Raw genomic sequence first — 25,636 nt, 5'->3', positions numbered from 1 at the left:
GCCTACGCAGTTTGCCTGAAATGCAGCCTTTGCAGACCATGCTTGTTGCCGTATCAGCCGTGATAATGCCGCTGTATGTGTTTACAAATGCCTTTTCTGGAAGCACTGCTCGCACAGTTATAATGCATCACGTATATCAGTAACGATTGTGCTGGATCTTTCAACATTTAAGAATTTGAATCCTTTTACAGTATTTTGCTGTCCTGCGCATGTTTATTTCAACAGAAGCTTACTGCTCGTGAATAAAGGGGAAAATCTGCAACAGCCATGGGGAAATTTCTTGATATTTTCAAGAGCTTTTTGGGACGCCGGCCACGGGAAGCCCCGAAACGGGTGCAGAGAGAATACCCACCATTTACAAAGGATTTCAGCATCAACCCGGAGAGCAGTTTTGCGGTAAAAATGTTCCAGGCTGTGATTCAGACAGCAAATACTCCTGACGCGAATATCGTCGTCAGTCCATACTCAGCGGAAGTAATCCTGGCTGCCATTCTTCCCGGAGCCGGTGGCGAACTGAAATCCGCTCTAACGGAATTATTGTGTCAAGCCGGAAGAGATTTTTCGGAAATAATCCGAAATCTTGAAGCTGTCAATACGGACGGTGCGCTGAAATCAGTGAACGCAGCGTTTTACGATGATAGATGCTGTTTGGCTCCCCAGTATCAGGAAACAATTCAAAGCGCAATGCAATTCGGGTTTTCTAAAACGCCGTTCGAAAAATCTCCCGGCGAAGCGTTAACGATAGTAAATAATTTTGTAGCGGAAAAGACCGAGGGAAAGATAATCAGCTTGTTGAGCGAAGTCAAGCCGACGACGCTGTTAATTCTGGTGAATATCATTGATTTCTCCGGTCAATGGGAAATTCCCTTCGACAAAAAGGACACCGAACTCGACATTTTCTACTGTCCAAAGGGCGTTGAGAAGACAGTGGAATTCATGAAGAACAATGAGACCTGGGTCAGGGCTTCGAACATGGATGCATCTGGAGAGCCCAAGATGGTCATCCTTAACGTCGCGAATAGGAAGTTCAGTGTTATGCTGATACTGCCAGCTGAGAATACCGGAGGCATCAGCGATTTAGAGAAGGAGCTAACCATTGAGAAACTACTGGCTTTGCGAGAAAGAAGCTCGGATGGAATTCACTATGTTGTCATGCCGAAGTTCCGCATCAGCTGCGGGGTTGATTTGATACCGGGCGCGAAAGCCATGGGTCTTCAAGAAATGTTTGAACCGTCGGTGACTAACTTTAGTGGCATGTTTGAAGATACTCATTGGCCGAAGCAGGTCGATGTGTTCCGGCAGGAAGTGGTTTTAGGTGAGATAATTGGTTTATTTTGACTGTAAAGTTTAATGGCAGTGTATCGTTTTCAGAAGTGGACGAATACGGCGTAAAAGCAGCTGCTGCAACGGGTTGTTGTATCGGAGATTACTGCTGTGACTGCAGTCGTTCATCACCAGACTTTGTCGCAAATCGCCCGTTTTTGGTAATCATCTGGAATGAGGTAGCAAATGTTCCAGTTTTTATTGGTCGCATCACGGATCCGAGTTAAAATTTCCGGTGGCGGCCATCGGCTCTTCTTAATTTTCTTTTTTGTGGAAAAATGTGAAGTACCCTCACGTACGCGACTTGTGACGTATCAGGGCTCCCCCGCCACTTTTGTGTCGCTCGAGTTTCAGTAGATCAGATGCGGCAATGTACAATACAAAATCGTCTGGATGTCGTGGATTTTTGTTACGTATTGTTACTTGTGTGATTCGTGATGTAATTTACTTAAAAGTGTGAACTCGTCTGCATGCAATTTCGTTTTACACAGGTTATTATCCACGCCGTATGATCTGCTCTACAAGTAATTACAAAGGTTCAGTGTCTCTACGAAAGCAAAATCGAATATTACAGTATTATGTTCTCAAAAAATGAGATGGTCAACGAAAGATTACTACGGTTTTAGTCCGGGTTGAAATCTTTAAGTGGTTTTAGAACTCCCACGAATAAACCACCTGCAGTACCTTTGTAATCTCGCGATCAGCAGATACATAGAACGAAATTTGTAACACACTACGCATTTTTGTTGAATTTGCTTGCCATTGCTGTATTTCAAGCACAATAACTGAATTTTAATCTTGAGCGAAACGAATATATATATACCTGCGTTCTAATATTTTGATTTCTTATGAAGATTTCATGTTATAACATCTAGATACCGTAATATATCTGCCATCAGTTTATTTTATCATATAAAATAAAAATTAGATAAATATATGATACATATCTTCTACATACAAATATTGAAATTACTGACATTTCCAACAGCGACAGATCTGGCCAGCACTGGCTACTCGTACAGCTCGGTCTTGCTGGTTTGCTTTATGCATGTAAATTAGTAAAACAGCGCACGAATAAAAACAAATGCACCTAATAATATGCTAATGACAAAATCGCAGCAACGTTTGCTGATTAAATATATTTGTCTAGACAACTATGCCGAGGTGGAAGCAACAACCAGCCAGAACGTTTGTAGTTGACCTTTTCCTTTAACCTCGATCCATCCACGTTCTTCCACTCGATATCGCGAATTCGCAGACAGAAGCCGAGCGGTGTTCTGGCCGAGATGAATCCTCCCATCAGCGCCACTGGTCAAAATTCTTGATGCCGTGTTAACAGCGTCTCCAAATCTTTAAAAAATAAAGAAAATTTCATAATGGAACCTGTTGGCAGACAGTGTGCCAGAATGCACACGCTTGCTAAGGTGTTGCTGATCCATACAGACAATAACGGGGCACTTTCTGTCCGACCACACCGGCGGCGCACGTGCCGCTATGGATGCCGACACGCAGTGATGTCCCGTCAAACAACGCATCCATACTCCCGTATGCTTTCAACATCTCGGTGGCTGATGCACAAATTTCCTGCGCGTGGAGATCGCCATTGCGTATGGGTATCCCACTGACGACCTGCAGACCCAGTTTTCGCATTGTCAGTGAGCTGTTTTTTTTTATCTGATGGTCTTGTGATATTGCTTGCCATATAAGAATCCTTGATTGTTTCCACTTTGTAGACGTTATAGGATGCCACAATGCGATCAAACGACGTGTACACCTGGACCATAAGCATGAAGGAAACATCCCATCGTATACACACTGTTCTAGCTATTTTACATAGTTAACCTTCCACTCACATTATTTAGGAACAACATAACCGTTTTCGGATCCGTTTCATGCACAATGTTGGCAAAACCTCCAATCTCACTATCAAAATATCGCAAGCGTTGTCACATACAGAGTATGAACCAAATTCGTCCTTATAGAGATCCTTACGTGAACATTATCGTGGAGGAAATGAACATTTCGGCTTCCGGCACAGTGCCTCTGCGCAGTTGTTCAATTGCCATGCTAAATATAAGCATATGTTTTAATTAAATTCTGTATGTTCAGTAAAGTCGGGTAAATAAAAACCTGGGCAGCATTTCCCGTAATAGGGCATCACATTTCTTCCGCTCATCAAGTAACGCCATGGTGCGCAGAACAACCAGTCGATCAAGCTCGTCCGTGTAATTCTCCAAGCGGCGAATGATTCGTTCGACGAGATTCTCATTGTTTCTCATGGCTAAGCCCTCAAAGCACAGCTTCAGCAGCTGAACCACTCTTGGTCGATCTTCTGGATTGTTTGATAAGCACTTTACCAGCGGCGGGAAGAGTTTGCTGAATTTACTGTCAGAATGGTCCACGATGCGCTTATACATCAGTTCTGCGCAAAAAATTAAGTCACATAAACGATCGAATTAGATCTGAACTTGTTGGCAAATGAGGTTTTTACACTGACCTCGTGATTCTAATGGTTCCTCTTGGATAATGATGTGGTACAAAATATGCCCCGTTGCGTACATGTCGTTTTTTTGCCCTTCTTCGTAGGCTGCATTTTTGTTCGTAAAGGGTTGGTTAGCAAGCTCGAGGACTGCACTGTTTGGTGTTAATAGGGCCTCGATTTGCATATGACCTGTTTTCCCAATTTTTAGGCTAAAATGGTTATCAAGTAAACAGCAGTGAATGCTCAGGAATCCATGAAACTTCACTGTAGATTGGTGTATTGCTTGTAGACCTCTGGTAAGATCAGCAACAACAGTACATATAACAAAATCGTGAACTGCTATAGGTATACCGTATGTAGTTGCATGCAATACGGTCCTATGTAATTGATAAGGCAGTCTGATCCAGCAAAACCAGTAACCTCGTGACTGATCAGTGTAACCTTACCTTGAGTAAGTCAAACAAGAATGAAGCCTGCAAATCAAACTCCAAATGGGTTCTGGCTAGAAGTTCGTAAACGGAGCCACGCGGACAATACTCCGAAACCAGAAGCACTGATTTGTCAAGAAAACATAAACCAGCGAAGCGACAGACATTAGAATGGTCAAGGTCAAGCACCTATTACAGATAAGAAAAATTCACTGAACGAGCTATGAAACAGAAACTTTGCTATCGGAATCTACCGTTTTAACCAATGACATCAGATGACTATTCAGATGTGGGAATGAAATCACGGCAGCAGGTTCGGTGGCGACATGCGTCGGCTTGATCCACACCATTTGATTGCGTGTAAGGTACATCTTCACGCGATCGCTCTTATCCTCCACCTAAATTCAGCAACGATCAATCGTGATCTTCTACGATTTACAAGTATTTTGACGGAATATTTCGTCGAAACGGTACTGTGCCGTACCGGTAGCAGTTGCTCGGCTGAGATACGCCACGCCTCGGAAGTGAAGGCGTTCTGCGTGGCACGTCTGCAATTATTAACCAAGTTTATTTTTAGAGTAGCTTGATATTGGTTTTAATCAGGAAGCCCGGCTCTGTATATAAAATCACTGTTTACAGTAGTACAGACATGCAGTTTTACATATATACTCTGTACCTCACAAAAATTGCGGTAATCAATATGAGTAAGAACGTGGCGATGCTGGCGCCGACGCTAGCGCCAATTGTGGCTTCCAGCGCACCTAGCAGCATTATTTACACCATTAATTTGAACGTATTTTTTTGCAGCAAAGGTCTATAGGTAATTTAAGCACTTTTTGAATGACAAATCGGAACGTCTCCGCGGAATCCACAGCGAGGTTCATTGGGTGGCGGCCACGGAATTAACCACTGCGGTTTCTCGGTGGTTTCCATCAAGGTAAGCTCGGGAACTTTCAAGATACAGAGCATCTGCGTATGATGCATTTGTTTTTTTATTTACTGGTCACCTACTCGTATCCACATATTGAAACAAAAACTCCTTACTTACCCGCACACGCGATGTATTCCAATCCAACTGGTTCAGATTGAGAATCGGCAAACGCTCCCCAACCTCATCGATACAAACATCTCCTAGGTCGGTTGTGAATGTGCGATTCATGAACAGCTTGGCTAATTTTCTCCCAGACGACCACACCTCTTGATTCCCGGTCGTACGTAATTATTCAATTACCTATGTTAATTTCGTCCACTTTCTTATGTTGCTAATCAAGTGAAAATACCAATGGCTGAAAGTGACGTAAGTAGGTTTCAGTAGCATGGTAAAAACTTTAGTTGTTTACAAAATTCTTTCTTCACATGTCGCTCTACCTGTGCCAGGATCATCATCGTCGAATATGTGGCTGCCGGATGTGGCGTCACCTGAAGGGGAACACACCATCATGCTAATTAAGCGGTAACGTAAGCTGATAATTGCAATCATTTTCTGTCTTCCTCACCAATTCAAAAGGTTGATATGTGTAATTGTACCATTCCTTGGATCCTTGAATCATTTGTTGGGTGAAATTTTCTGAACCATTGGTTTTCCCATAAATTGCTTCGTTAAATTCCATCAACAGAACGGAACGATAGGCTTGCCTAACAATCTGCAATACCAAACCTGAATTTTCCCGAAGTAACGTACTGCATTTATCTAGAAGTACGTTAATTCAGTGATCTGCCAGGAGCCCGTGTGGCTTATGCTGTACAGAACCTTAGCTCTGCCATTTTTTTATATTCTAATATCACTTATTTTATTGTTTTATTCGGCACAGGCAAGTTGATACGCAGTTTATTATTAGTTTTCATTTAAAATTACTTGCGCATATGACGATATAGTAATATCGCGGCATCGCTTAGAAACGCACCAAAAAATAGCAGATATTTAGTAAGTAGCATTTTGTTTAATAATCCTGTGAGAAATGCAGCATACTTCACCTCGTCGTCACTATCGCCCTTATCCCATGAATAGAAACCGGGTTCCGAGCTCCTCCGGAATGCCGCGAAAGGTATGTACACCTAACAAGGTACACTGACAGGGTGTTGAAATGTTAAGAAAATAGCGAGTGCATGCTGAACGTTAATAAGTTCTTACGTGCTCGCCGCTGGTCATGTTGAGGTTTGCTGCCATCAGAAGCAATCGTCGAAATTCACCCAAATCCCCAAAATAAAAATAAACTGCAACCAACAAGCTCAAATACAACTCAACCACCCTTCAAGTTCTAAAACTACTACGTAATAATATATACATATGCACGGTTCACCTCGCGCTCGAACGTTCAGACGGCGAAGCACGGCAATCCGCTCGCTATCTGTCGTATTCGATGAGTTATATGATTCCAGGTAAGCTTGACGGCCATTTGCAATTAACTTTTGGGCCGATTCTCTGGCAAAGACCGCATGACCCCGATTGGTACCGGTATCGCCTATGACACCCACGGACGTCCAACGGAACTTTTTCGCTGTACTCAGCACCATGTTTACAATAATTTGGAAGGAGTTGCACGTAGTCCCGATCCACGTTGGCGTAATTGTTTTCTTACGGAGGCTTGGGTTAGTTCCAACACTACGATATAGACAGAAAGTAATAAAGGGTTGTGAAAACATTATTGTTAACTATTGTAACATGCAACTCGGTAGCCTAAAACTCGACAACGTGCACGATGTATAGGGTTGTCTTCTATCTAATGTTTAGTGCACAGCTACTAATAACAAACTGTAAAGGCTTGGCCGAAAATATCGATCGTATAATTTTTATCACGAAGTTGCGTTATGAATGATTGCCCATGCACTACGTCTACGACATTGACGAACTCATTTCTATCGAGATCTTAAATAATTCCAATTCCAAATGAGGAAAATTAATATTTTATCATTTATATCGATAGTTTACTGTTTAAATTATACCAAGCATGCGTCAAGCATGCCAAATGCGTGTCGAACGTTAACAGTGTGGCGTGACCGGTGGATCTGCATTTGTCCCTGTGTTAGCACGATAAAATTACGGGACTAGAGTGGGCAGATACGTTGCTGATAACAATCAGAGAAATGCTGTTCGAGATCATTATGTACATACAGCAGCTTGAAACACTACATGGGTTAATTACTTTGCACGTTTTGGATTATTTGCAAGACGTAGGAGCTGCAGTCTCGATCGGACGAAATATTCAATATTGGGTCACTCTGCGTGTAGTAAACTTGGTAATACGGTACCTGACAGCCAGTGACAGGCCGCAATTTCATCCAGACTGACAGCGACCATCCATATTTTTAATGTACTTACAGAACAGTTAGCGAGCTAAGTGTAGTTAAATTTGTGGCAAATTCCCTGTATGCTTTGTTACGTGGGGCCCAGCCCACTTTCTTTGTCGGCGCCGGAAATGTGTTCCAGTTGCCGCCGACTTTGCAGACGGCCTGCTCCAGTTTTACATTTTGTCCCGAGCAGTCGTGCTGACTTGTTAGTTTTCTAAAAGAGCGCTCATTTCTGTGCTGTTTTCTTTAAATCTTGTACCGTGATTCGAACTAAAAATCTTTTTCTGATAACAATTTTCTTACGGAATCTGTGAACCATGCCTCCAGCCACGAGAAGTGGAAAAACCGCCAGGAAATCACGGCGAGCTGTCGGAAGACCTCCCGGGAAAGCGCCACCGAAAAACCGCTTGAAAAGCGTAGTCGTTTGTCCCACGCCGCTCACAGCTACCGCTCATGAGACCTCCAGCGAAGTACAGCTGTTGGAGCCGACTCTACAGTCCATTATGCAGGGACAGCAAAGACAACAGCAGCAGATAGACTCGCTAATTTCGATTATGAAAACCCAGCCGCAGCAGGCCGCGCGGCCGCTATCGCCTTCTTCCAACTTGCAGATCCAGCTTGGTGACGACTTCGGTAGAATCGTGCACCAGGTGGACTCTGCAGGCAAGTCAAACGAGGGAAAGCGGAAAAGACATCGCAAACGAGGTAAGAGAAGCGACTCTTCTTCCTCTGAAGAAGAAAGCGATAGCGATAACTCACCAGCGCGCAGCTCAGCACCCCAGCACACTGGCGACCGCCCTGATGTGTTTTCCCGTCTGGGACCGCCGGCACCACGACTGTCAGACACTGAGTTTCCATCTCCCCAGCTCCCATCTATTCCTGACAAGAAACTTCGTAAAAAATTGCTTGATCTTACGGAATATGTGGATTTCGATATGTTGCTGCGCCGCAACAGAGTGGAAAAGCCGAAGAAGCTGGAGTCCAAGATGGTATTCGTCGACGGGAAAGTGACTATTAAGCCGGAAGACGGGAAAGTCAAGATCGACTCATTTTCCTCGTGGGCAAGTGCTTTCTCCGTCTTCGCGACATACCGTATCAGTGTCGCACCGCTGCTAAGTGCAAAGTTGTTCAAATATCTGGACATTATTGCATCATATGCTGAGCGTGAAGTGCCTATCTCTAACTGGCTGGAGTATGACCGGCAGTTTCGTGCTTTTATGACCAGCCATCCGCGGGAGTACGATTTGTGGGCACACCAGCATGAGGACACATATATTGACTGTATACAGAATCCGCTGAGGAATGTGACGGAAGACGCAGTCAGCCGCCGTAATAGCGAGCGGAAAAGGGACGATAAGTGCCGGAATTGTGGCGTGGCAGGACATTTCATCAGCAGCTGCCCGCTGCCGCGAAAGGGACAGCCGGGTCACGGGCAGCCCTTTCGGACCGCACCCGCCACAGACGGGGAAATCTGTCGGAACTTTAACTTTGGGGGATGCACCACGCCATGTAAAGCACGACGGATACACTCCTGCTCAAAGTGCGGTGAGCAAAACCATCGCGCCATCAACTGCACAAAAGCTGAAGCCTGAAGCGACAGTGCCGGCAAAAGCGACTACTCCACTGCGCGCCACCGCTTTTGCCGGACTGCTTGCGACATACCCTGATGCGTCGGTTGTGTCGTTCATAACGGATGCTCTGGCGCACGGCGCGCAAATATTCCATAACGGGCCTCAAAAATGCCGATATACGCCGAATGCAACAACAGCAAAAAATCACCACAAAGCCGTAACAGAGTACATCGAAAAGGAAGTAGCGAAAGGTCACAGCATCGGGCCGTTCGGATCACCACCGTTAGCAGATTTCGTTGTTAACTCGCTCGGCGCTCGGCTGAAAAAAGATGGTACAATCCGAGTAATTATGGACCTATCCCAACCGATTGGTGACAGTGTAAATGATGCCATTGACGGTGACCGGCTACCACTGGAGTACTGCTCCATTGACGATGCAGTTGCAATCCTGACGAGTCTAGGCCGGGGTGCTCTCATGGCAAAAATGGATATAAAGTCTGCCTTTCGTCTGATCCCGGTGCATCGCGACTTTTGGAATCTGCTCGGATACAGTTGGGATGGTAAGTACTATTTTGACGTAGTACTCCCGTTTGGCTTGCGGTCATCGCCATATGTGTTCGAGCAATTCGCAAAGGCAGTTGACTGGGCGGTGCGAACCCGAAGTGGACTGACGTCAATGCTTCACTATGTAGACGATTATTTCTTTGTGGGAAAACCTGGCAGTACACAGTGCAGTGATTTCATGCGCACCATGTCCGAAATATGCAGTGAGCTCGGGGTCCCATTGGCGGAAGACAAAACCGAAGGACCCGCGACTCAGCTGGTATTCTTGGGCATTCTTGTTGACAGCGTGAAACAAACTCTTAGCCTCCCAGCCGGTAAGCAAGCAGAAATACAAGCTGTTCTTGACGAGTGGAGGGTGCAACGTTTCTCCTCACGAACACAGCTCCAAAGCCTACTGGGAGTCTTGCAGTTCGCATCCAAATGCGTGCCTGCTAGTCGTCTTTTCACGCGTCGGATGATTTCGTTGTTATCCGAGCACCGAAAAGACAAGCTAATTCCCTTGAACGTTGATTTTCATAAAGATCTGGACTGGTGGAGGGAATTTTTGCCAGCTTGGAACGGCACTGCTCCGTTTTTACAGCCAGACTGGACGCGGTCGGACGTGCTCCACCTTTATACGGACGCCTCCGCAACTCATGGTCTCGGTGCATTTTTCCAAGGTGCATGGTTTCAGAAGCGCTGGCCGCCGTGGGTGGTTAAACTAAAACCGTGCATTGAATATTTGGAAATGGTGCCGATACTGCTTTCTGTTATTGTTTGGGGGGAGAAGCTGACGGGCAGGAAAGTTGTCTTTCACTGCGACAACGAAGGCGCAACACATGCATGGGCGAACCTGAGATCCACAAACCGCGGTGTGCTGGACATTATGCGGCGTCTAGTTAAAGCAGCAGCAACCGCCGGCATGACGCTGACTCTTAAACACATAGCTGGTGTTAACAACGAACTAGCTGATGCGTTGTCTCGTTTCCAGCAAAGCCGTTTTCGACGACTGGCACCACAAGCGGAGCTGCTCCCGGTGGACTGCCCCGACTTATTTCCGGATCTCGAGGCGGCGTATTGCGATCCTCAAAACTGAATGAGCTGCTGCAAGCTCACATTGCGGACACCACCAGATCGACCTATAACGCAGCATTCTGCCAATTTAAGCAGTTTTGTGAAGAGAGAGCGCTGGCCAGCCTGCCTGCGACACCGACCACTGTTGCTGAATTTGTCGCCAAGCTATACGCCGACGGTAAATGCTTCCGCACCGCTGCCGTGTACCTAGCTGGCATCAAAAATCGTCATCGAGAAGCCGACGTAGCGTGCCACACGGACAATGACACGGTGCAAAGAGCACTGGAAGGATATCGCCGCTTAGCGGCTCCGCAGAAAGACCGACGTCTCCCCGTGACGCTGAACCACATGCGATATTTAAAGGACGCTCTGCGGACAATCGGAATGTCAGACTACGAACAATCCCTATACTGGATGACATTTACGTTTTTATTCTTTGGCTTCTTCCGCATCAGCGAAGTAACAGCCCCAGGCACGCGCCGCTTCGATGTTCGTCGAACGTTGACATGGAGCGACATAGTGGACGGCGGTCACCACCTCACCGTCCAACTCAAGTTAACGAAAACGGACCAGACTGGTCGTGGTAGTAGCGTAGCGCTGGCGGCGACCGGACGCTCGGTCTGTCCCGTGCAGGCATACCGTAACTACCGTGCTCGGGTATCCGAACCTGCGAACGAGCTGCCGCTGTTGCAGCGCGAGGATGGGAAGTTCGTCACGAGAGCCAGTGTCGAGAGATGTCTCCGCCGTCTTCTCAAAGGCCACCCGGACAGAGAGCGGATCACCACGCACAGCTTCAGAATTGGTGCGGCAACCACGGCTGCAGCCAACAATGTTCCGGATCGCACGATTCAAGAGGCCGGACGCTGGCGCAGTAACTGTTTCGCCCGATACATTCGCCGCTCCGGACCACCCGTCGCGGTAAATCCCTACCAGACCGGATAGATTGTTTGGGGGCAGTCGGGCGGATGTGGGGATACCGGAAACTCGAACCGGTGAGGTCATCACCTGCACCTTCGATTTCGTGTATGCCGCCGCTCCGTCGACCTGCTCTACCCGCAAACGCCCAATCTACCTTCGTCGCGCACTCCGATAGAATTTCCACAAGAATTTAAAGAACAGTTAGCGAGCTAAGTGTAGTTAAATTTGTGGCAAATTCCCTGTATGCTTTGTTACGTGGGGCCCAGCCCACTTTCTTTGTCGGCGCCGGAAATGTGTTCCAGTTGCCGCCGACTTTGCAGACGGCCTGCTCCAGTTTTACATTTTGTCCCGAGCAGTCGTGCTGACTTGTTAGTTTTCTAAAAGAGCGCTCATTTCTGTGCTGTTTTCTTTACCACCCGCCCACCCTGCATGGCGGCACATAATGGTGTTTATTGTTTCGCAACTGCTCTGTTGTTCAATACGTATTAAACGGGGGCAGTCGGGCGGATGTGGGGATACCGGAAACTCGAACCGGTGAGGTCATCACCTGCACCTTCGATTTCGTGTATGCCGCCGCTCCGTCGACCTGCTCTACCCGCAAACGCCCAATCTACCTTCGTCGCGCACTCCGATAGAATTTCCACAAGAATTTAAGTTGTTATTATCAGCTTGTCTAGTTGCGTCACGAAGGGCACAATTACATCAATTTCAGAGCATACTAAGAGAAATCAGCAATAACAAACTGAACTTTGATTTAAATGCATTAAATCTGTAGTTTGCAGAAAAGTTATACAAGCAAGTTAGAGTCAACGAGCCTAATGTATACCTAGGTGCCGAATAAAACTGAGAGATAAAATATTATAATAATAAAGCTGATGCGGAATTAAATAATCTGAAAATAACAGATACTTAATATTAAATTATACATAATATTAAATCATACTAAGTATGAAATACGAAATCATACATATTATAAACACAGCAATAATAAAAAGTAGAAAGTGCGTAAAAAATTATGGGCATCCGAATACAAGATTTTCTTGAAGATGTCTCTCACCGCTGAAAAGCATCACACTGGCAGAGCATTTCGCATCGTCTTGGCTATGAGTTAGCGCCCCCATAGTGTAGAGATGCTTCGCGGTAAGGAAAACAGAATCGGCAGTGAAGGAATTGCAGTCTGCGTACTTCTTATCGGAAATTATCGTATGCGTAACGTTTAAACGGGGATATCTCTGCCGAATGTTGTCCAGTGCCAGGCGATACGCCGGTCCCACATATGCCATGGATCCCAGCATGACCGGATACAGAATTGCCAGTGAGATGATTTCCAGGTCAACCCTACTGCACACAGCAGTGGAATTCAATACGGCTAGCGAGATGCTCATTTTAACGCAGACGCAACAAAGACATAAAATCTGATCTTACAGAGATTGCATAATTTTTGCTGCGGCTGGAGTGCCAGCAACGCAACAAAGACATTCATCGCCCACCCACCCAGGTGCTATATTCAATAGGGCGTTTTACACCTCTGCGCCATGGAAAGCGGAAGCTGAATGCTTTCTGCAGGCATTTCCGCGTTACCATTCAATCTGCCTCAAATTTCGTTTAACTCCGGGATAGATATGCCATGGATCTAGCTGATGTTGGCCTTTTTCCTATCGTATTCGGCTTGTATGAACGGGCGCCTGCTGGCAAATCATCCGGACGGACGATAAACGCTTTCCGATGAATCCGTAATCGGTGCAATTGCAGGCTGATATCTGATATTTGTTTTCGTTTCTTTCGCCAGTTAAGTGAGATGATTAGCGGATTGCCGATGCGGATTAATATGAACTTGTAATTACATCTTGCGGCCATCCAACTACACATATGACACTAGCAAACACCTTTACAGTGATTTACTGAAATCTGTAAATGCGGTCGTTAACTATCACAGCAGTTTTCGTCAATGAACAAACAATGCAATCAATTTCTATGAATGATGTGATCCATAAAATCCATGCCTCGAAGTTTGTTTTGTGCACTTGGCTAAACTTTCTACAATGTTTACCGGCACTGGTTTGCCAACTTAATCCTAAACGGAATTTTTAGCGGCTTCGCGGCGCCAATGCTTATTTAGCACTCGAAAGCGTAGGTAACCCAATATGTTTTTGTTTAACCCTCCAGTGGGCGGTACCCGAAGGAGTGCGAGTTTCCTCCTAAAAATCGGGATTTCCCAATGAAAACATTCAATTAAGAAAGAGGATTTTTGTGAGCTTGTGCTGACCATAGGTCAGTGGGGGTGACTATGTCGCCGGCCAACGCCAGTGCCAAAGGACAGTACATTCACTACTTTCTGTGGGCACTGTCAAATTCTCTGGTCATTCGGGAAACTTCTCTTTTTTAAAATCGTTGATTGCCAAAAGGCGGTAATATGCAATTCGGCTCCCCTAGGCAGGAAAAAACAGCATCATCATGAACCATTAATTTTTGACATACACTAACCGACGTTTTACTTTCTGCTGAAGGAAAGCGTTGTACCGAATGCTGCAGGCCAACATGCAGCAAAAGTAGAATATTGCACCCTAACCTGGCACTTGACGAAAATTTGTGCGCTATGAGAGACACTGTGCTGTATAGCCGGATTTAATGTTCAGCCGATTCGTGTTCTGACATGCACTAGCTGCAAGCCGCGTATGTGAATGGTGAATAAGCTCGTACAAGTGCGCGTGGCTGAACTGTACAAATTTCCGTCAAGTTCAGGGTTAGGATACAGTACTCTTTTTTTTTATTTATTTCAAACCATTGCTATACATGTGTTTAAACGAAATTAGGAGAACCAAAGATCATTAAACAGTACTTTAACTAACGGTACCTCCTCCTCCACCGGTGTTTCGCTTCTCCAGGAGATAAAATCCACTGTCTCGCTATCGACAGAAGTAATATGCGCGGTGCCTATACAAGTCTGCTGTTGTATTTCCAGGCGCTATCGTGCTGTCACTACTGGCTTTAAGGAAGTCCAAAACCCATCAGGGTAAATGGGCGACCGCTTAACAAAATTCCCTGGCTGAACTTATCTACGCCGGCGTTCTTTGTCCGACAGTGGTAACCGCAACTGGTCTGCGGGCAATAGTTCGCGAATATGACACGGTTCGGTACCGTCACATCCAACAAAGCGAGATTAATTACGTATGTCATTCGAATGGAACGTGATCGCCTTCGCTGGATGCCATTTCCAAGAAGAATTTCGATGATCACGGAGCAATGCCTCCACGTCGGGATTATCCGCACCCACGGAGGGATTTGTGGGATTTGTTGGCCCATTGGTTAAAGGCATGCTTGCTTTAAGCAGTTGTCTCGTACAATGTTCCGACATGAGCAGTCAAAAGCTTTTTCGTAGCTGCCCAGCACCGCCCGCCGTGCAGGACATCCGAAATCTACGATCAGATGTTGTGAGCCGGTGGCATCGTTTGTTCTGGACACCGATCAGGTCAATATCCTCGCCGTGTCGCAAAATCCCATCCACATTCACTGTATTCCTTGCACATAGTCGTCGTCGTCGTATTCGTTGTTATACAAGCACATGCTTACTCATTTCAGAATTCAGATGTACAATTAACTTATGGAGCTATAAAGCATGATCATACGAGCACAAACACGAACCCCCGTGTTAAAGACAGAATGTGCTAGTGGGATCAGAATGCAAGCTCGAGGCGTTGAAAGCACATCTTTGACGTACGTATCGCTCGTTTTATCTTCTGTGAACTGAAATACGGATTCTTAATATTCCGTTTGTAGCCTCAGTTTTTCGCTAATGTTTAGCCTCTCGTTTCCATTCCTCTTGCGCTTGCTGCAAATAAGATATAATTTGTCTGTTTTTGGTTAATCGGCAAATGGAATCAGCGAGACAGCAGACAGCCTGATTGAGCCTGTTGGTTTTATTATCACTTGTTATGTTATTGTAGGTATCTCAAAAACTGTGTTACATGCTTCTATACATGCTGTCATGCATTTTGTATCATGCTTTCAGAGAAAGAAAACATTTTCCAACTAGAATGGCGATTTTCGCATGCCGACAATTGGAGTGTAACATTTCGCCCCTCTCAAACTTAAAGCGCAAAAATTTGCCGCAGGAAGTATGGACGCTGAGACGCCTCGTTCTTCATCGAAACGTTCTTGCGACAAAATGCCCTCGCGACGAAACATCGCTTTAATTCTGCTTCACCATCGTGACTGCGACGACACGTAAGTTTTTTACGGAGTAAGTTCTATTTGGGTATTTCCAGGCCTGTTTCCAGCGAAACTGGTGCGCCTTTAATACAAACGGGGAAATGGCAAAGCTGTCCGGAAAAGAGCCTTGAATTCGGAGAACTCACAATGGAGACAGATAGGGTCGGCCTAATTTACGGATGACGGCTTAGCCGGATAATTATTTTTAATTATTATAACGGCGGTACGACTGCAAACAGCGCAGAAATAAAATCAAATGGGCGACGTTAACAGATGAAATGCATTAGGTTAGACAGTTATGCCGAAGAAACAATCAGCCAGAAAGTTTGCAGTTGTCCTTTCCCTTTAACCTCGATCCATCCACGTTCTTCCACTTTATATCGCGAATTCCCGTAGAGAAGCTCTGCGACGTTCTGGCTGAGATGAATCCTTCCATCGGAACCATTGGTCAAAATCCTTGAAGCCGTGTTAACGGTGTCTCCAAATCTGCAAAATTCATAAGAATTTTCAACGGAACCGGAAGCCCTACAGTGTGCACGCCGCACACTGTTCACACCGGAAAAGGTTTCCTAAGGTTTTCAAATGCATACAGGCAATAGCGGGGAACTTTATGTCCGACCACACCGGCGGCGCACATGCCGCTATGGATGCCGGCACGTAATGACGTCCCGTCGAATACCGTATCCATACTTTCGTAGGCTTTTATTAACTCGGTTGCCAATGCGCAGATTTCTTGCGCATGAAGATCTCCATTGCGTATTGGTATACCACTGACGACCTACAGAGCCGAGTTTTGCATTGTCGATGAGCTGTCTTTCTTAGCAGATAATAACGGGTTTTGATAGTGCGTACCATATAGGAATCCTTGATTGTTTCCACTTTGTAGACATCGTAGGATGCCACAATGCGATCGAACGACGTGTACACCTACAAACATAATTGCAAGTCATAAGAAAACATTTCCTTATTGTATAAAGGTCATCCTCGACTCACATTATTTAGAAACATCATTACAGTTTTCGGATCCGTTGCTTGCAGATGGTTTGTAAAACCTCCGATCTCGCTGACAAAATGTGTTATCGTTACTACATATGCTACGAATTCCTGCTAAAAGAGATGCTTACGTGAACATTATTGTGGAGGAAAGGAACATTTCAGCTTCCGGCACAATGCCTTTCCGCAGCTGCTCAATTGCCATGCTGAACATAACTGGCTTTATATTATATACATAAATGGCAGGTACTGTAGATTAAGTCATAAGGCTATGCAAACCTGGGCAGCATTTCCCGTAAAAGAATATCACATTTCTTCCGTTCATCCAGCAACGCCATGGTGCGCAGGACAACCAGTCGGTCTAGTTCGTCCGTGTAATTTTCCAAACGGCGAATTATTTTTTCTATTAGGTGTTCATTGTTTTTCATGGCTAAGCCTTCAAAGCACAGCTTCAGCAGTTGACCCACACTCGGTCGGTCCTCCGCATCGTCGGATAAACATTTGACCAGCGCCGGAAACAGTTTGCTGAATTTGCTGTCAGAATGGTCCGCAATACGCTTATACATCAGCACTGAACAAAACATCAAGCACTGAACAAAACATCAAATCAGCCCTCTAACGATCTGATTTAATCTGCATCGGCTAGTAACTACGGTCTCTGCACTGACCTCGTGAATCTAATGGCTCCTCTTGGATGATGATGTGGTACAGAATAAGTCCAGCTGCGTACATGTCGTTTTTTTGCCCTTCTTCACATGCGGCATTTTTGTTTGTAAAATGAAGGTTAGTAGGCTCGAGAATCGCACCGTTTCGTGTTAATACGGTCTCGATTTGCGTATGACCTGTTTTCCCAATTTTCAGGCTAAAATGTCGATTAAGTAAGCAGCAGTGAATGTTGAGAAAACCATGAAACTTTATGGCCGACCGGTGTATTGCTTGTAAACCCTGATAAATGTTTAAAGTGTGTTAAAATAAATATACATGATTATGGCGGCTGATTGATCCATATTTCCTTACCTTAAGTAAGTCAAACAAAAACGACGCCTGCAGATCAAACTCCAAGTGGGTTCTAGCCAGGAGTTCGTAAACGGAACTACGCGGACAATACTCCGAAACCAGCAGCACGGACTTCTCAAGAAAACATAATCCGGCGAAGCGACAGACATTAGCATGGTCAAGGTCAAGTATCTATTTCGCATAAAAACAACCAGCTGGCAGAATTATGAAAGATGCACTTTGCTACCGCCATCTACCGTTTTAAGCAATGCCATCAGAGGATTGTTCAGATGGGGGAATGTAGTTACGGCAGCGGGTGCGGGGGCGACGTGCGTCGGCTTTATCCACACCATTTGGTTACGTTTGACGTATATCTTCACGCGATCGCTTTTCTCTTCCACCTAAGTTTTACAATTGTAAATCTTGATATCACGAAATTTACAATTGTTTTGGAGGGAACATTATTTCGAAACTGTACTCTACCGTACCGGTTGCAGTTGTTCGGATGGGATCCGCCACGCCTCGGAAGTGAAGGCGTTCTGCGTGGCACGTCTGTATTTATCGACCATGTACAATGTTAGCATAGAATACAGTTCGATAGAAATCCTTTAACCTCGATGCGTGTTATTTAAAATCCTTATTTAACATAGAAATGCAGTTGTCACACACCTCACAAAAATCGCGGTAATAAATACGAAGAACACCGTGGCGGTAATGGTACCTACGCTAGCGCCAATTATGGTTTTCAAAGCACCTATGAAAAATATCGTCATCACGGCTGTAATACATACTGGTCTGCTACTGCGTGTATTTTACTACAAAGCAAAAATTCTCGCTAATCTCTTAAACTATTTTATGCACCTTTCGGATGGCAAATTGGGGCGTCACCCCGGAAACCGCACTGAGGTTCATTCGGTGGCGGCCACGGAATTAACCACTGTGGCTCCTCGGTCGTTTTCATTAAGGTAAGCTCGGGAACTTTTAGGACATATAGCATCTACGTATGACGCATTTGTAATTTTATTCAATTATCTAGCCAAATAGGAGGGAGAAAACACGTCCTTATACTTACTCGCACACGTGACGTATTCCAGTCTATCTGGTTCAAGTTCATCACCGGCAAGCGCTCCCCAACCTCATCGATACAAACATCTCCGACCTCGGTGGTGAATGTCCGATTCATGAACAGCTTGGCTAGTTTTCTCCCAGACGACCACACCTCTTGATTCCCGGTCGACCGTAATTGCTCCATTACCTATTTAAGTTCATTTCCTTTCCCTGGTTGCGTATCAAGTGTAAATACAAATGACCGAATATGACGCAAATCCTGATTTGATAGCATGGTAAGAATTTAACTGTTTACTTGGTAAACAATCTTGTTTCGTCATAATTCTGTCGCAATACCTGAGCTAGGATCATCATCGTCGCATATGTGGCTGCCGGATGTGGGGTTACCTGAAGGGAAACACACCATCATGCTAATTGAGCAGTAATGTAAGCTTTTAATTGCAGCGCTGGTTATTTTGGTTGATATTTTCTGTTATTCTCACCAATTCGAAAGGCTGGTACGTGTAATTATATAGTTCCTTGGATCCTTGAATCATCTGTTGCGTGAAATTATCTGATCCGTTGGTTTTACCGAAAACTGCTTCGTTAAATTCCATTAGCAAAACCGAACGATAGGCTTGTCTAGCAATCTGCAGTTCCAACCCAGGATATTTGTTAGGTTATGTGATATCACGAATGACAAATGTTCAACGAGTAGTTTGCAGTTCGTAGTTTACGACTGCGGGTTAAGCTATGGAACTCACTTGTTTCTTTTTACTTACATGGCCCTTTAAAATTCGAATACATTCGAATTTTAAAGGTTAGTATATACATATTGCAAGAAACCAGCCAGTATATATATATATATATATATATATATATATATATATATATATATATATATATATATATATATATATATATATATATATATATATATATATATATATATATATATATATATATATATATATATATATACACGGCGGCGGCGGCGGTTGACACGGCGGGCTGAACAGCATCGTGTGCCGATCTCTTGTGTCAGCTGGGATTCCGGCAAAACTGGAGCCGCGTGGCACATCGCATACGTCCGAACGACGTCCTGATGGCTGCACAACCTTCGCCTGGCAGAGAGGGATGTGCTTGGCATGGGACGTCACTTGTGTCGACACGGTTGCGCCTTCCCACGTCAAGTCTACGGCAGCTAACGCAGGTGCAGCGTTGGAAGCGGAAGAAAAGAAATCCCGGCTTTATTTATATCTAGCTCAACATTTTCATTACTCGGCGCGCCCGTTTTGGATGACGCTATCGGCCCAGCAATTGTCGAGAAATCCACCATGTTGAAGACGGCATGCGAGCGGCTACAGCTTCTACCTGCCCATGTCGCACTGTTCCTGTTGAAGAATTGTCTGGGTGTCCCCAAGATTGTGTACATGTTACGGTGCTGTAACGCGTGGAAGCAACCGCAACAGCTTTATCAGCTTGACGAAGTAACGCGCGAGTGTTTTCAGACCTTGTGCAATGCGCACCAACAAGAATGATTATCCGTGTTGGCGGCAGGCGTCTCTCCCCGTGAGCAGAGGTGGCATTGGCATTCGTCGAGCGGAAGAATTAGCACTCCCAGCCTACCTGGCTTCGATTCACTCCGCATCTGCACTAATGTCACTGCTTCTTCCCAATCACGCTGCTGTGGACTCCACCGATGCACGGGAAAAGTGTAAGTGAAGAGCGGTCAGACAGATCTTCCCGAACTCAACTTCCAAAACTGTCAACGATCGTGGGACTTACCGCTGTGTAATGCGTCACTGTCAACACTGCTGGATGTTTTCCGTGACGACGAAACTAACAGAGCCCGTCTCCTTGCCCAGTCCAAACCGGAAGCCGGCATCTGGTTAATGCTGCCTTCGGCACATATCGGAAACCTACTCGATGACGACACTTTGAAGATTTCAGTCGGGCTTAGGCTGGGCGCAGTAATCTGTGAAGCACATTCTTGTGCAAAATGCCGCAAACCAGTTGACGTGTATGGCCACCACGGATTGTCATGCTCCTTCTCCGTCGGTAGACACCTCGCCATGGCGGGCTGAACAGTATTGTGTGCCGATCATTAGTATCGGCGGGTATTCCGGCGAAGCTTGAGCCCGCGGCATCCCACACGTCCGAGCGACGTCCGGACGGAGGCACGACGTTTGCCTGGAAGCGTGGCATGTGCTTAGCTTGGGACGTCACCTGCGTCGACACCGTCGCTTTGTCGCATATCGTCAGAATTCAACAGCGGCGGGATCCGCCGCTGCCCAGGCCGAAGACAGGAAGACCAGACAATATGCGTACCTCGTCGGCAGATACATTTTTGCGGCGTTAGCTTTTGAAACATTCGGGCCCTGGGGAAAATCGGCATCCGCTTTAGTGAAGGAAATCGGAAAGCGATTGCAGCAGCACACGGGTGAACCTCGATCACACAAATTCTTACGCCAGCGTCTATCGATCGAAATCCAGCGGGGCAACGCGGCGTCTGTCCTTGGAACCATTGATTTAACGGATAATTTGAGAGAAATTTTTCTGTTATAATAAATCATTTTTTTTGTTGTTAACAAAATCTGCAGTGTGACTGGCTTGCGCTAATAAAAATCACATATCAGTGGCAGATACATCTTTGCACCGATAGCTTTCGAAACAATGGGCCCTTGGGGGCCATCCGCTATCGCCATCATCAAGGCACTGGGCAAACGACTCGAGCAACACACGGGGGAAGCCCGTTCTCATGAATTTCTACGCCAAAGATTGTCACTGGAGATTCAGCGCGGCAACGCGGCGCCGGTTATGGGAACGATGGAAGGCGCAGAAAAGTTCAATGAAATTCTGATGTTGTAAAAAATGTTGATGTTTCATTATTACAAATTTAAGTTGTACCTCAGGTGATTTATTATTATATATATATACATATATATATATATATATATATATATATATATATATATATATATGTATATATATATTATATATATACATATACATACATATATACACATATATATATGTTATATATATATGTATTATATATATTATATACAATATATTGTATATATATATATATATGCTATATATATTACATATATATATATATATGCCATACATATATATATATTATTATTATTACATATATATATTACAATATATATATGTATATATATATATATATATATATATATATATATTATATATATATATATATATATATATATATATTATATATATATATATATATATATATATATATATATATATATATATGCTGGCTGGTTTCTTGCAGTCGAAATCGTATTTAACTTATTTCCACTATAAGAGTTAGCAGCGGGAGGAACCAGTAACATTCTGGTTAAAACCTTTTCAAAAGTACAGCCTACAAGCACTGTACCTCGTCGTCCCCATCACCCTTATTCCACGAATAGTAACCGGGTTCCGAGCTTTTCCTAAATCCCGCCATTGGTATGTACACCTAATAAAGCAGATAAACAAGACTTGTTTGCATCGAGCGCTGTGAGATGCTAAAATAAGAGAATGCACAAATTTGTTTGACGATGAAACTTCGAAGTGCGTGGAACTATTCCGATATAAATGCAATATTACAGTTTCCCGGTGGCATCGGACTCGCGCACGGTGCAAAATAATACTACTGATGTGATAGCAAATGCTGATAGTCAACAAATACTGGTTTTATATGTTTCACAAATAACAGGTGCTACTATGTGTGTAGAGCTTTCTGCTTACTTACATGCTCGCCATTGGTCATGCCGAGATTTGCAGCCACCAACAGCAACCGCCGAAATTCCCCGTAATCGCCAAAATAGAAATAGACTGCAACCAGAAGACACAAGTTTGACTCACCCACCCATTCATTCCCTTCGTAATAACACTACAATGTCAAAGTTCAGATTATACGTATTAACAGGCGCTACCTCGAGCTCGATCATTCAGACGGCGAAGCAAAGCAATCCGTTCATCATTTGTCATAGTCTTTGAGTTGTACCACTCCTGATAAGCTTGACCGCCATTTGCAATTACAGTTTTGCCCGATTCTCTGGCAAAGTGCTCATAACCGCGATTGGTACCGGTGTCGGCTATGAGACCTACGGACGTCCAGCGGAACTTTTTCGCTATACTCAGTACCATGCTCACGATAATTTGGAATGAATTGCACGTTGTCCCGATCCACGTTGGTGTAATTGTTTTCTTACGGAGACTTGGGTTAGTTCCGACACTATGAAAACAAGAGCAGATCAGACACAGAGACACTAATGTGACAAGCAGCTGCGTGGCCAAAGTCCCGATCGTGTTCGGGATTTAGCACTGTCTGCTGCCAAAGGTTTGTTATACAGTTTCGAAATACGAATTACTCGTACTTCGTTAATAAAGCGAACAGAACGAGTTTCTCGGGATCCCGACCACCGCTCATTGGTTAGCATCACCTAGAGGATCTCACTTACGCAACTTGTACACGCATCGGCTTTCTTCGATGTACGCTATAGTTATAACTTATATTTAAGTTTAATACTTTGCATTTTTTTACGGGATATCAGAAAATCAGTTTATTTGAGTCATTACGTACGTAAAGTTCGATCGTTTAATGATTAGCACAAAACGTTTGCGCTTAAGCCTCGATAAACAAACCTTCAAACATTTGGTCGCTCTGCATGTTTTCATACGGTAACCGGTCGACCACAATTTATCCAGACTAATAGCGACCAGCTTTAATTTAATGTACATACGTTGTTATTATCAGCTTGTCCAGTTGAGTCACGAAGGGCACAACATCGTCAATTTCGGAACATCCTAAAAGAACGAATAACTACAAGTTGAACTTGCATTTCAATACATTAATTCTACGTATAATTTGCGGAAAAGTTATGTGCAGGTAAAAGTCAATGAGCTAATTATAACTGATGAGTAATAATAACTGAGTAGAAAATAGCAATAATAAATCTAATGCAGAAATTAATGATCAGAAAATAACAAATACTAAATAAGTAAATTACACGTTATAATACTACCTATAAACAATAATATTTAATATGAAATCATATACTCTATAAAAATGATAACGATAAAAAGTAATAGCTGCGTAGAAAATAAATGGAATCCGAATACAAGATTTTTCTGAAGTGGTCACTCACCGCTGAAAACCATTACACTGGCAGAGCAGTTCCTATCGTATTCCCCAGGAGTCAGCGCCCCCGTAGTGTAGAATTGTTTCGCGGTAAGGAACACGGAATCGAATGCCAAGGCACCGCAGTCCGGGTACTTCTTATCGGCAATTATCGTATGCGTTACGTTTAAACGAGGATATCTCTGCCGAATGTTGTCCAGTGCCAGGCGGTACGCCGGCCCCACATACGCCATGGATCCCAGCATGACCGGATACAGAATGGCCAGTGTGATGATTTCCAAGTCAACCCTACTGCACACCGCTGTGGAATTCAATACGGGCGGCAAGACGTTCATTTTGACGCAGACGCAGTAAACAACGACTCGGCATCTGATCTTACAGAGATTGCATAATTCTTGCGGCGACTGAAGTGTCAGCAACGCACTAGAGCTGCTTAACGCCCACCACGGTGCTATATTCAGTCGGGGGTTACGCGCCTCTGCGTTACATGACACCCAAACGAAATGCTTCCTGCAGGCATTTCCTCATTACCATTCAAACTTCCTGTAATTGCGGCGAACTCCGGAAAAAATATGTCATGGAATGACATGGATCAAGCCGATATTGAGCTTTTTCTGTTACATTCGGATTGTATGAACGGCCGACAATTGACAAATAATTAGCCATCATGGCGGAACATAAACGCTTTCAGTGAATCCGGAGTCGGTGTAACTGCGTGCTGTTACATGATATCTGTTTTCGTTTCTTTCGCCAGCTAAGTGGAAGATTATCGGATAAGTGAAGAATAATATGAACTTGTAATTACAGTACATCTCGTGGCCATCAATTTACTAATATAATACCGGGCTGTTACTGGCAAACGCATTCACTAAAATCTGCAGCCGTTTACTGTTACCGCAGTTATGTCAATGCACAAACACTGCATTTAAATTCTGAGAACAATTTAATTAACGTGATCCGGAAAACCCATGCTGCAAATTTTGTTATCATATTTGTGCACTTTTGATAAAATTTCTGCAATAATTACCGACGTGGCTCTGCTAACTTATTTTTAGACAATTACTTATTTAAAGCGGCTTGGAGGCGATGATGCTTAATTAAAACTCAGAAGCGTAGATACCGCAAAATGTTTTTGCTTGGAAAACAAAATTTTGGCATCCCACTGTCGACACTGTAAAATGAGAATAAGCCGACCAGCCGAAACTTTAAAACAAAAATGCAATAAAATTTTACTATGCCTGTACAAACAATAAATAGGTGGAAGAAATCAGACATCACAGAAAATCACTCTCATATCTTTGATTGCATTCAGCCGTTGTGCATGTTCGAGCTCTGTTCAGAGAACAGTAACCAACGATTTGTACTTTATAGTGAATATAGCGGCTGGCTACTAATTTATTGTACTAGACCAAGGCGATTTCAGTCGATGCTGCGTACAAGGTTCCAGAGCATTTCCGACGGGACTGGGTAGGGATGGTATTTGACGAGGGTTTCACAAGTTAGAGCTTCGACGTAATCAAGGATAGGATCTATGCTGCGACCGGGATCCCCGTTAACTTTGGATATTACAAACCAAAACATAACACATAAACGGCTAACA

The 25,636-nt window shown here is 44.4% G+C and overlaps 4 protein-coding genes across 4 annotated transcripts; 1 reads left to right on the top strand and 3 right to left on the bottom strand.

The window, feature by feature from the left end:
- Nucleotides 1-19: 19 nt before the first annotated feature.
- On the top strand, nt 20-1,949 carry LOC129588812 (serpin B8-like). Its single transcript, XM_055483199.1, has 2 exons — nt 20-1,315; nt 1,372-1,949. Exons 1-2 carry the CDS (start codon nt 268-270, stop codon nt 1,548-1,550), a joined length of 1,227 nt encoding a protein of 408 aa, XP_055339174.1. The 5' UTR covers nt 20-267; the 3' UTR covers nt 1,551-1,949.
- A 793-nt stretch (nt 1,950-2,742) lies between these two features.
- On the bottom strand, nt 2,743-3,884 carry LOC129588740 (atrial natriuretic peptide receptor 1-like). Its single transcript, XM_055483105.1, has 6 exons — nt 3,821-3,884; nt 3,454-3,745; nt 3,316-3,390; nt 3,177-3,246; nt 3,023-3,097; nt 2,743-2,952 (listed from the first exon to the last, which is right to left on the bottom strand). The coding sequence occupies exons 1-6, from the start codon at nt 3,882-3,884 to the stop codon at nt 2,743-2,745; spliced, it is 786 nt and encodes a 261-aa protein (XP_055339080.1).
- Nucleotides 3,885-5,541: 1,657 nt separating this feature from the next.
- On the bottom strand, nt 5,542-6,779 carry LOC129588739 (uncharacterized). The gene is made up of 5 exons (XM_055483103.1): nt 6,534-6,779; nt 6,365-6,447; nt 6,208-6,288; nt 5,730-5,876; nt 5,542-5,652 (listed from the first exon to the last, which is right to left on the bottom strand). The coding sequence occupies exons 1-5, from the start codon at nt 6,745-6,747 to the stop codon at nt 5,542-5,544; spliced, it is 636 nt and encodes a 211-aa protein (XP_055339078.1). The 5' UTR covers nt 6,748-6,779.
- Nucleotides 6,780-16,132: 9,353 nt separating this feature from the next.
- LOC129588738 (atrial natriuretic peptide receptor 1-like) lies at nt 16,133-24,371 on the bottom strand. The gene is made up of 20 exons (XM_055483102.1): nt 24,044-24,371; nt 23,639-23,702; nt 22,829-23,130; nt 22,645-22,727; nt 22,288-22,368; nt 19,376-19,522; nt 19,230-19,280; nt 18,898-19,080; nt 18,687-18,822; nt 18,495-18,579; nt 18,314-18,377; nt 18,083-18,226; nt 17,847-18,017; nt 17,498-17,774; nt 17,109-17,400; nt 16,961-17,035; nt 16,830-16,899; nt 16,689-16,763; nt 16,427-16,614; nt 16,133-16,322 (listed from the first exon to the last, which is right to left on the bottom strand). The coding sequence occupies exons 1-20, from the start codon at nt 24,369-24,371 to the stop codon at nt 16,133-16,135; spliced, it is 3,006 nt and encodes a 1,001-aa protein (XP_055339077.1).
- Nucleotides 24,372-25,636: the final 1,265 nt, after the last annotated feature.

The sequence above is a fragment of the Paramacrobiotus metropolitanus genome, unplaced genomic scaffold, assembly GCF_019649055.1.
Source record: "Paramacrobiotus metropolitanus isolate TYO unplaced genomic scaffold, Prichtersi_v1.0 Parri_scaffold0000031, whole genome shotgun sequence".
Classification (NCBI taxonomy): domain Eukaryota; kingdom Metazoa; phylum Tardigrada; class Eutardigrada; order Parachela; family Macrobiotidae; genus Paramacrobiotus; species Paramacrobiotus metropolitanus.
Note: the sequence above shows the minus strand (reverse complement) of the source record. Positions and strands in the feature narration are given on the sequence as shown.

Coding starts and splice junctions, on each gene's coding strand:
- LOC129588812 (XM_055483199.1), top strand. CDS start 268: ATGGGGAAATTTCTTGATATTTTCAAGAGCTTTTTGGGACGCCGGCCA. Junction 1,316..1,371: donor CCGGCAGGAAGTGGTTTTAG/GTGAGATAATTG, acceptor TATCGTTTTCAG/AAGTGGACGAATACGGCGTA.
- LOC129588740 (XM_055483105.1), bottom strand. CDS start 3,884: ATGTACGCAACGGGGCATATTTTGTACCACATCATTATCCAAGAGGAA. Junction 3,746..3,820: donor GGAACCATTAGAATCACGAG/GTCAGTGTAAAA, acceptor TTTTTTGCGCAG/AACTGATGTATAAGCGCATC. Junction 3,247..3,315: donor TCCTCCACGATAATGTTCAC/GTAAGGATCTCT, acceptor ATATTTTGATAG/TGAGATTGGAGGTTTTGCCA.
- LOC129588739 (XM_055483103.1), bottom strand. CDS start 6,747: ATGGTGCTGAGTACAGCGAAAAAGTTCCGTTGGACGTCCGTGGGTGTC. Junction 6,289..6,364: donor ACATGACCAGCGGCGAGCAC/GTAAGAACTTAT, acceptor GTACCTTGTTAG/GTGTACATACCTTTCGCGGC. Junction 5,877..6,207: donor AGGGCGATAGTGACGACGAG/GTGAAGTATGCT, acceptor TTGGTATTGCAG/ATTGTTAGGCAAGCCTATCG.
- LOC129588738 (XM_055483102.1), bottom strand. CDS start 24,371: ATGAACGTCTTGCCGCCCGTATTGAATTCCACAGCGGTGTGCAGTAGG. Junction 22,369..22,644: donor GCATGACCAATGGCGAGCAT/GTAAGTAAGCAG, acceptor CTGCTTTATTAG/GTGTACATACCAATGGCGGG. Junction 18,580..18,686: donor CCCAATTTGCCATCCGAAAG/GTGCATAAAATA, acceptor TATTTTTCATAG/GTGCTTTGAAAACCATAATT.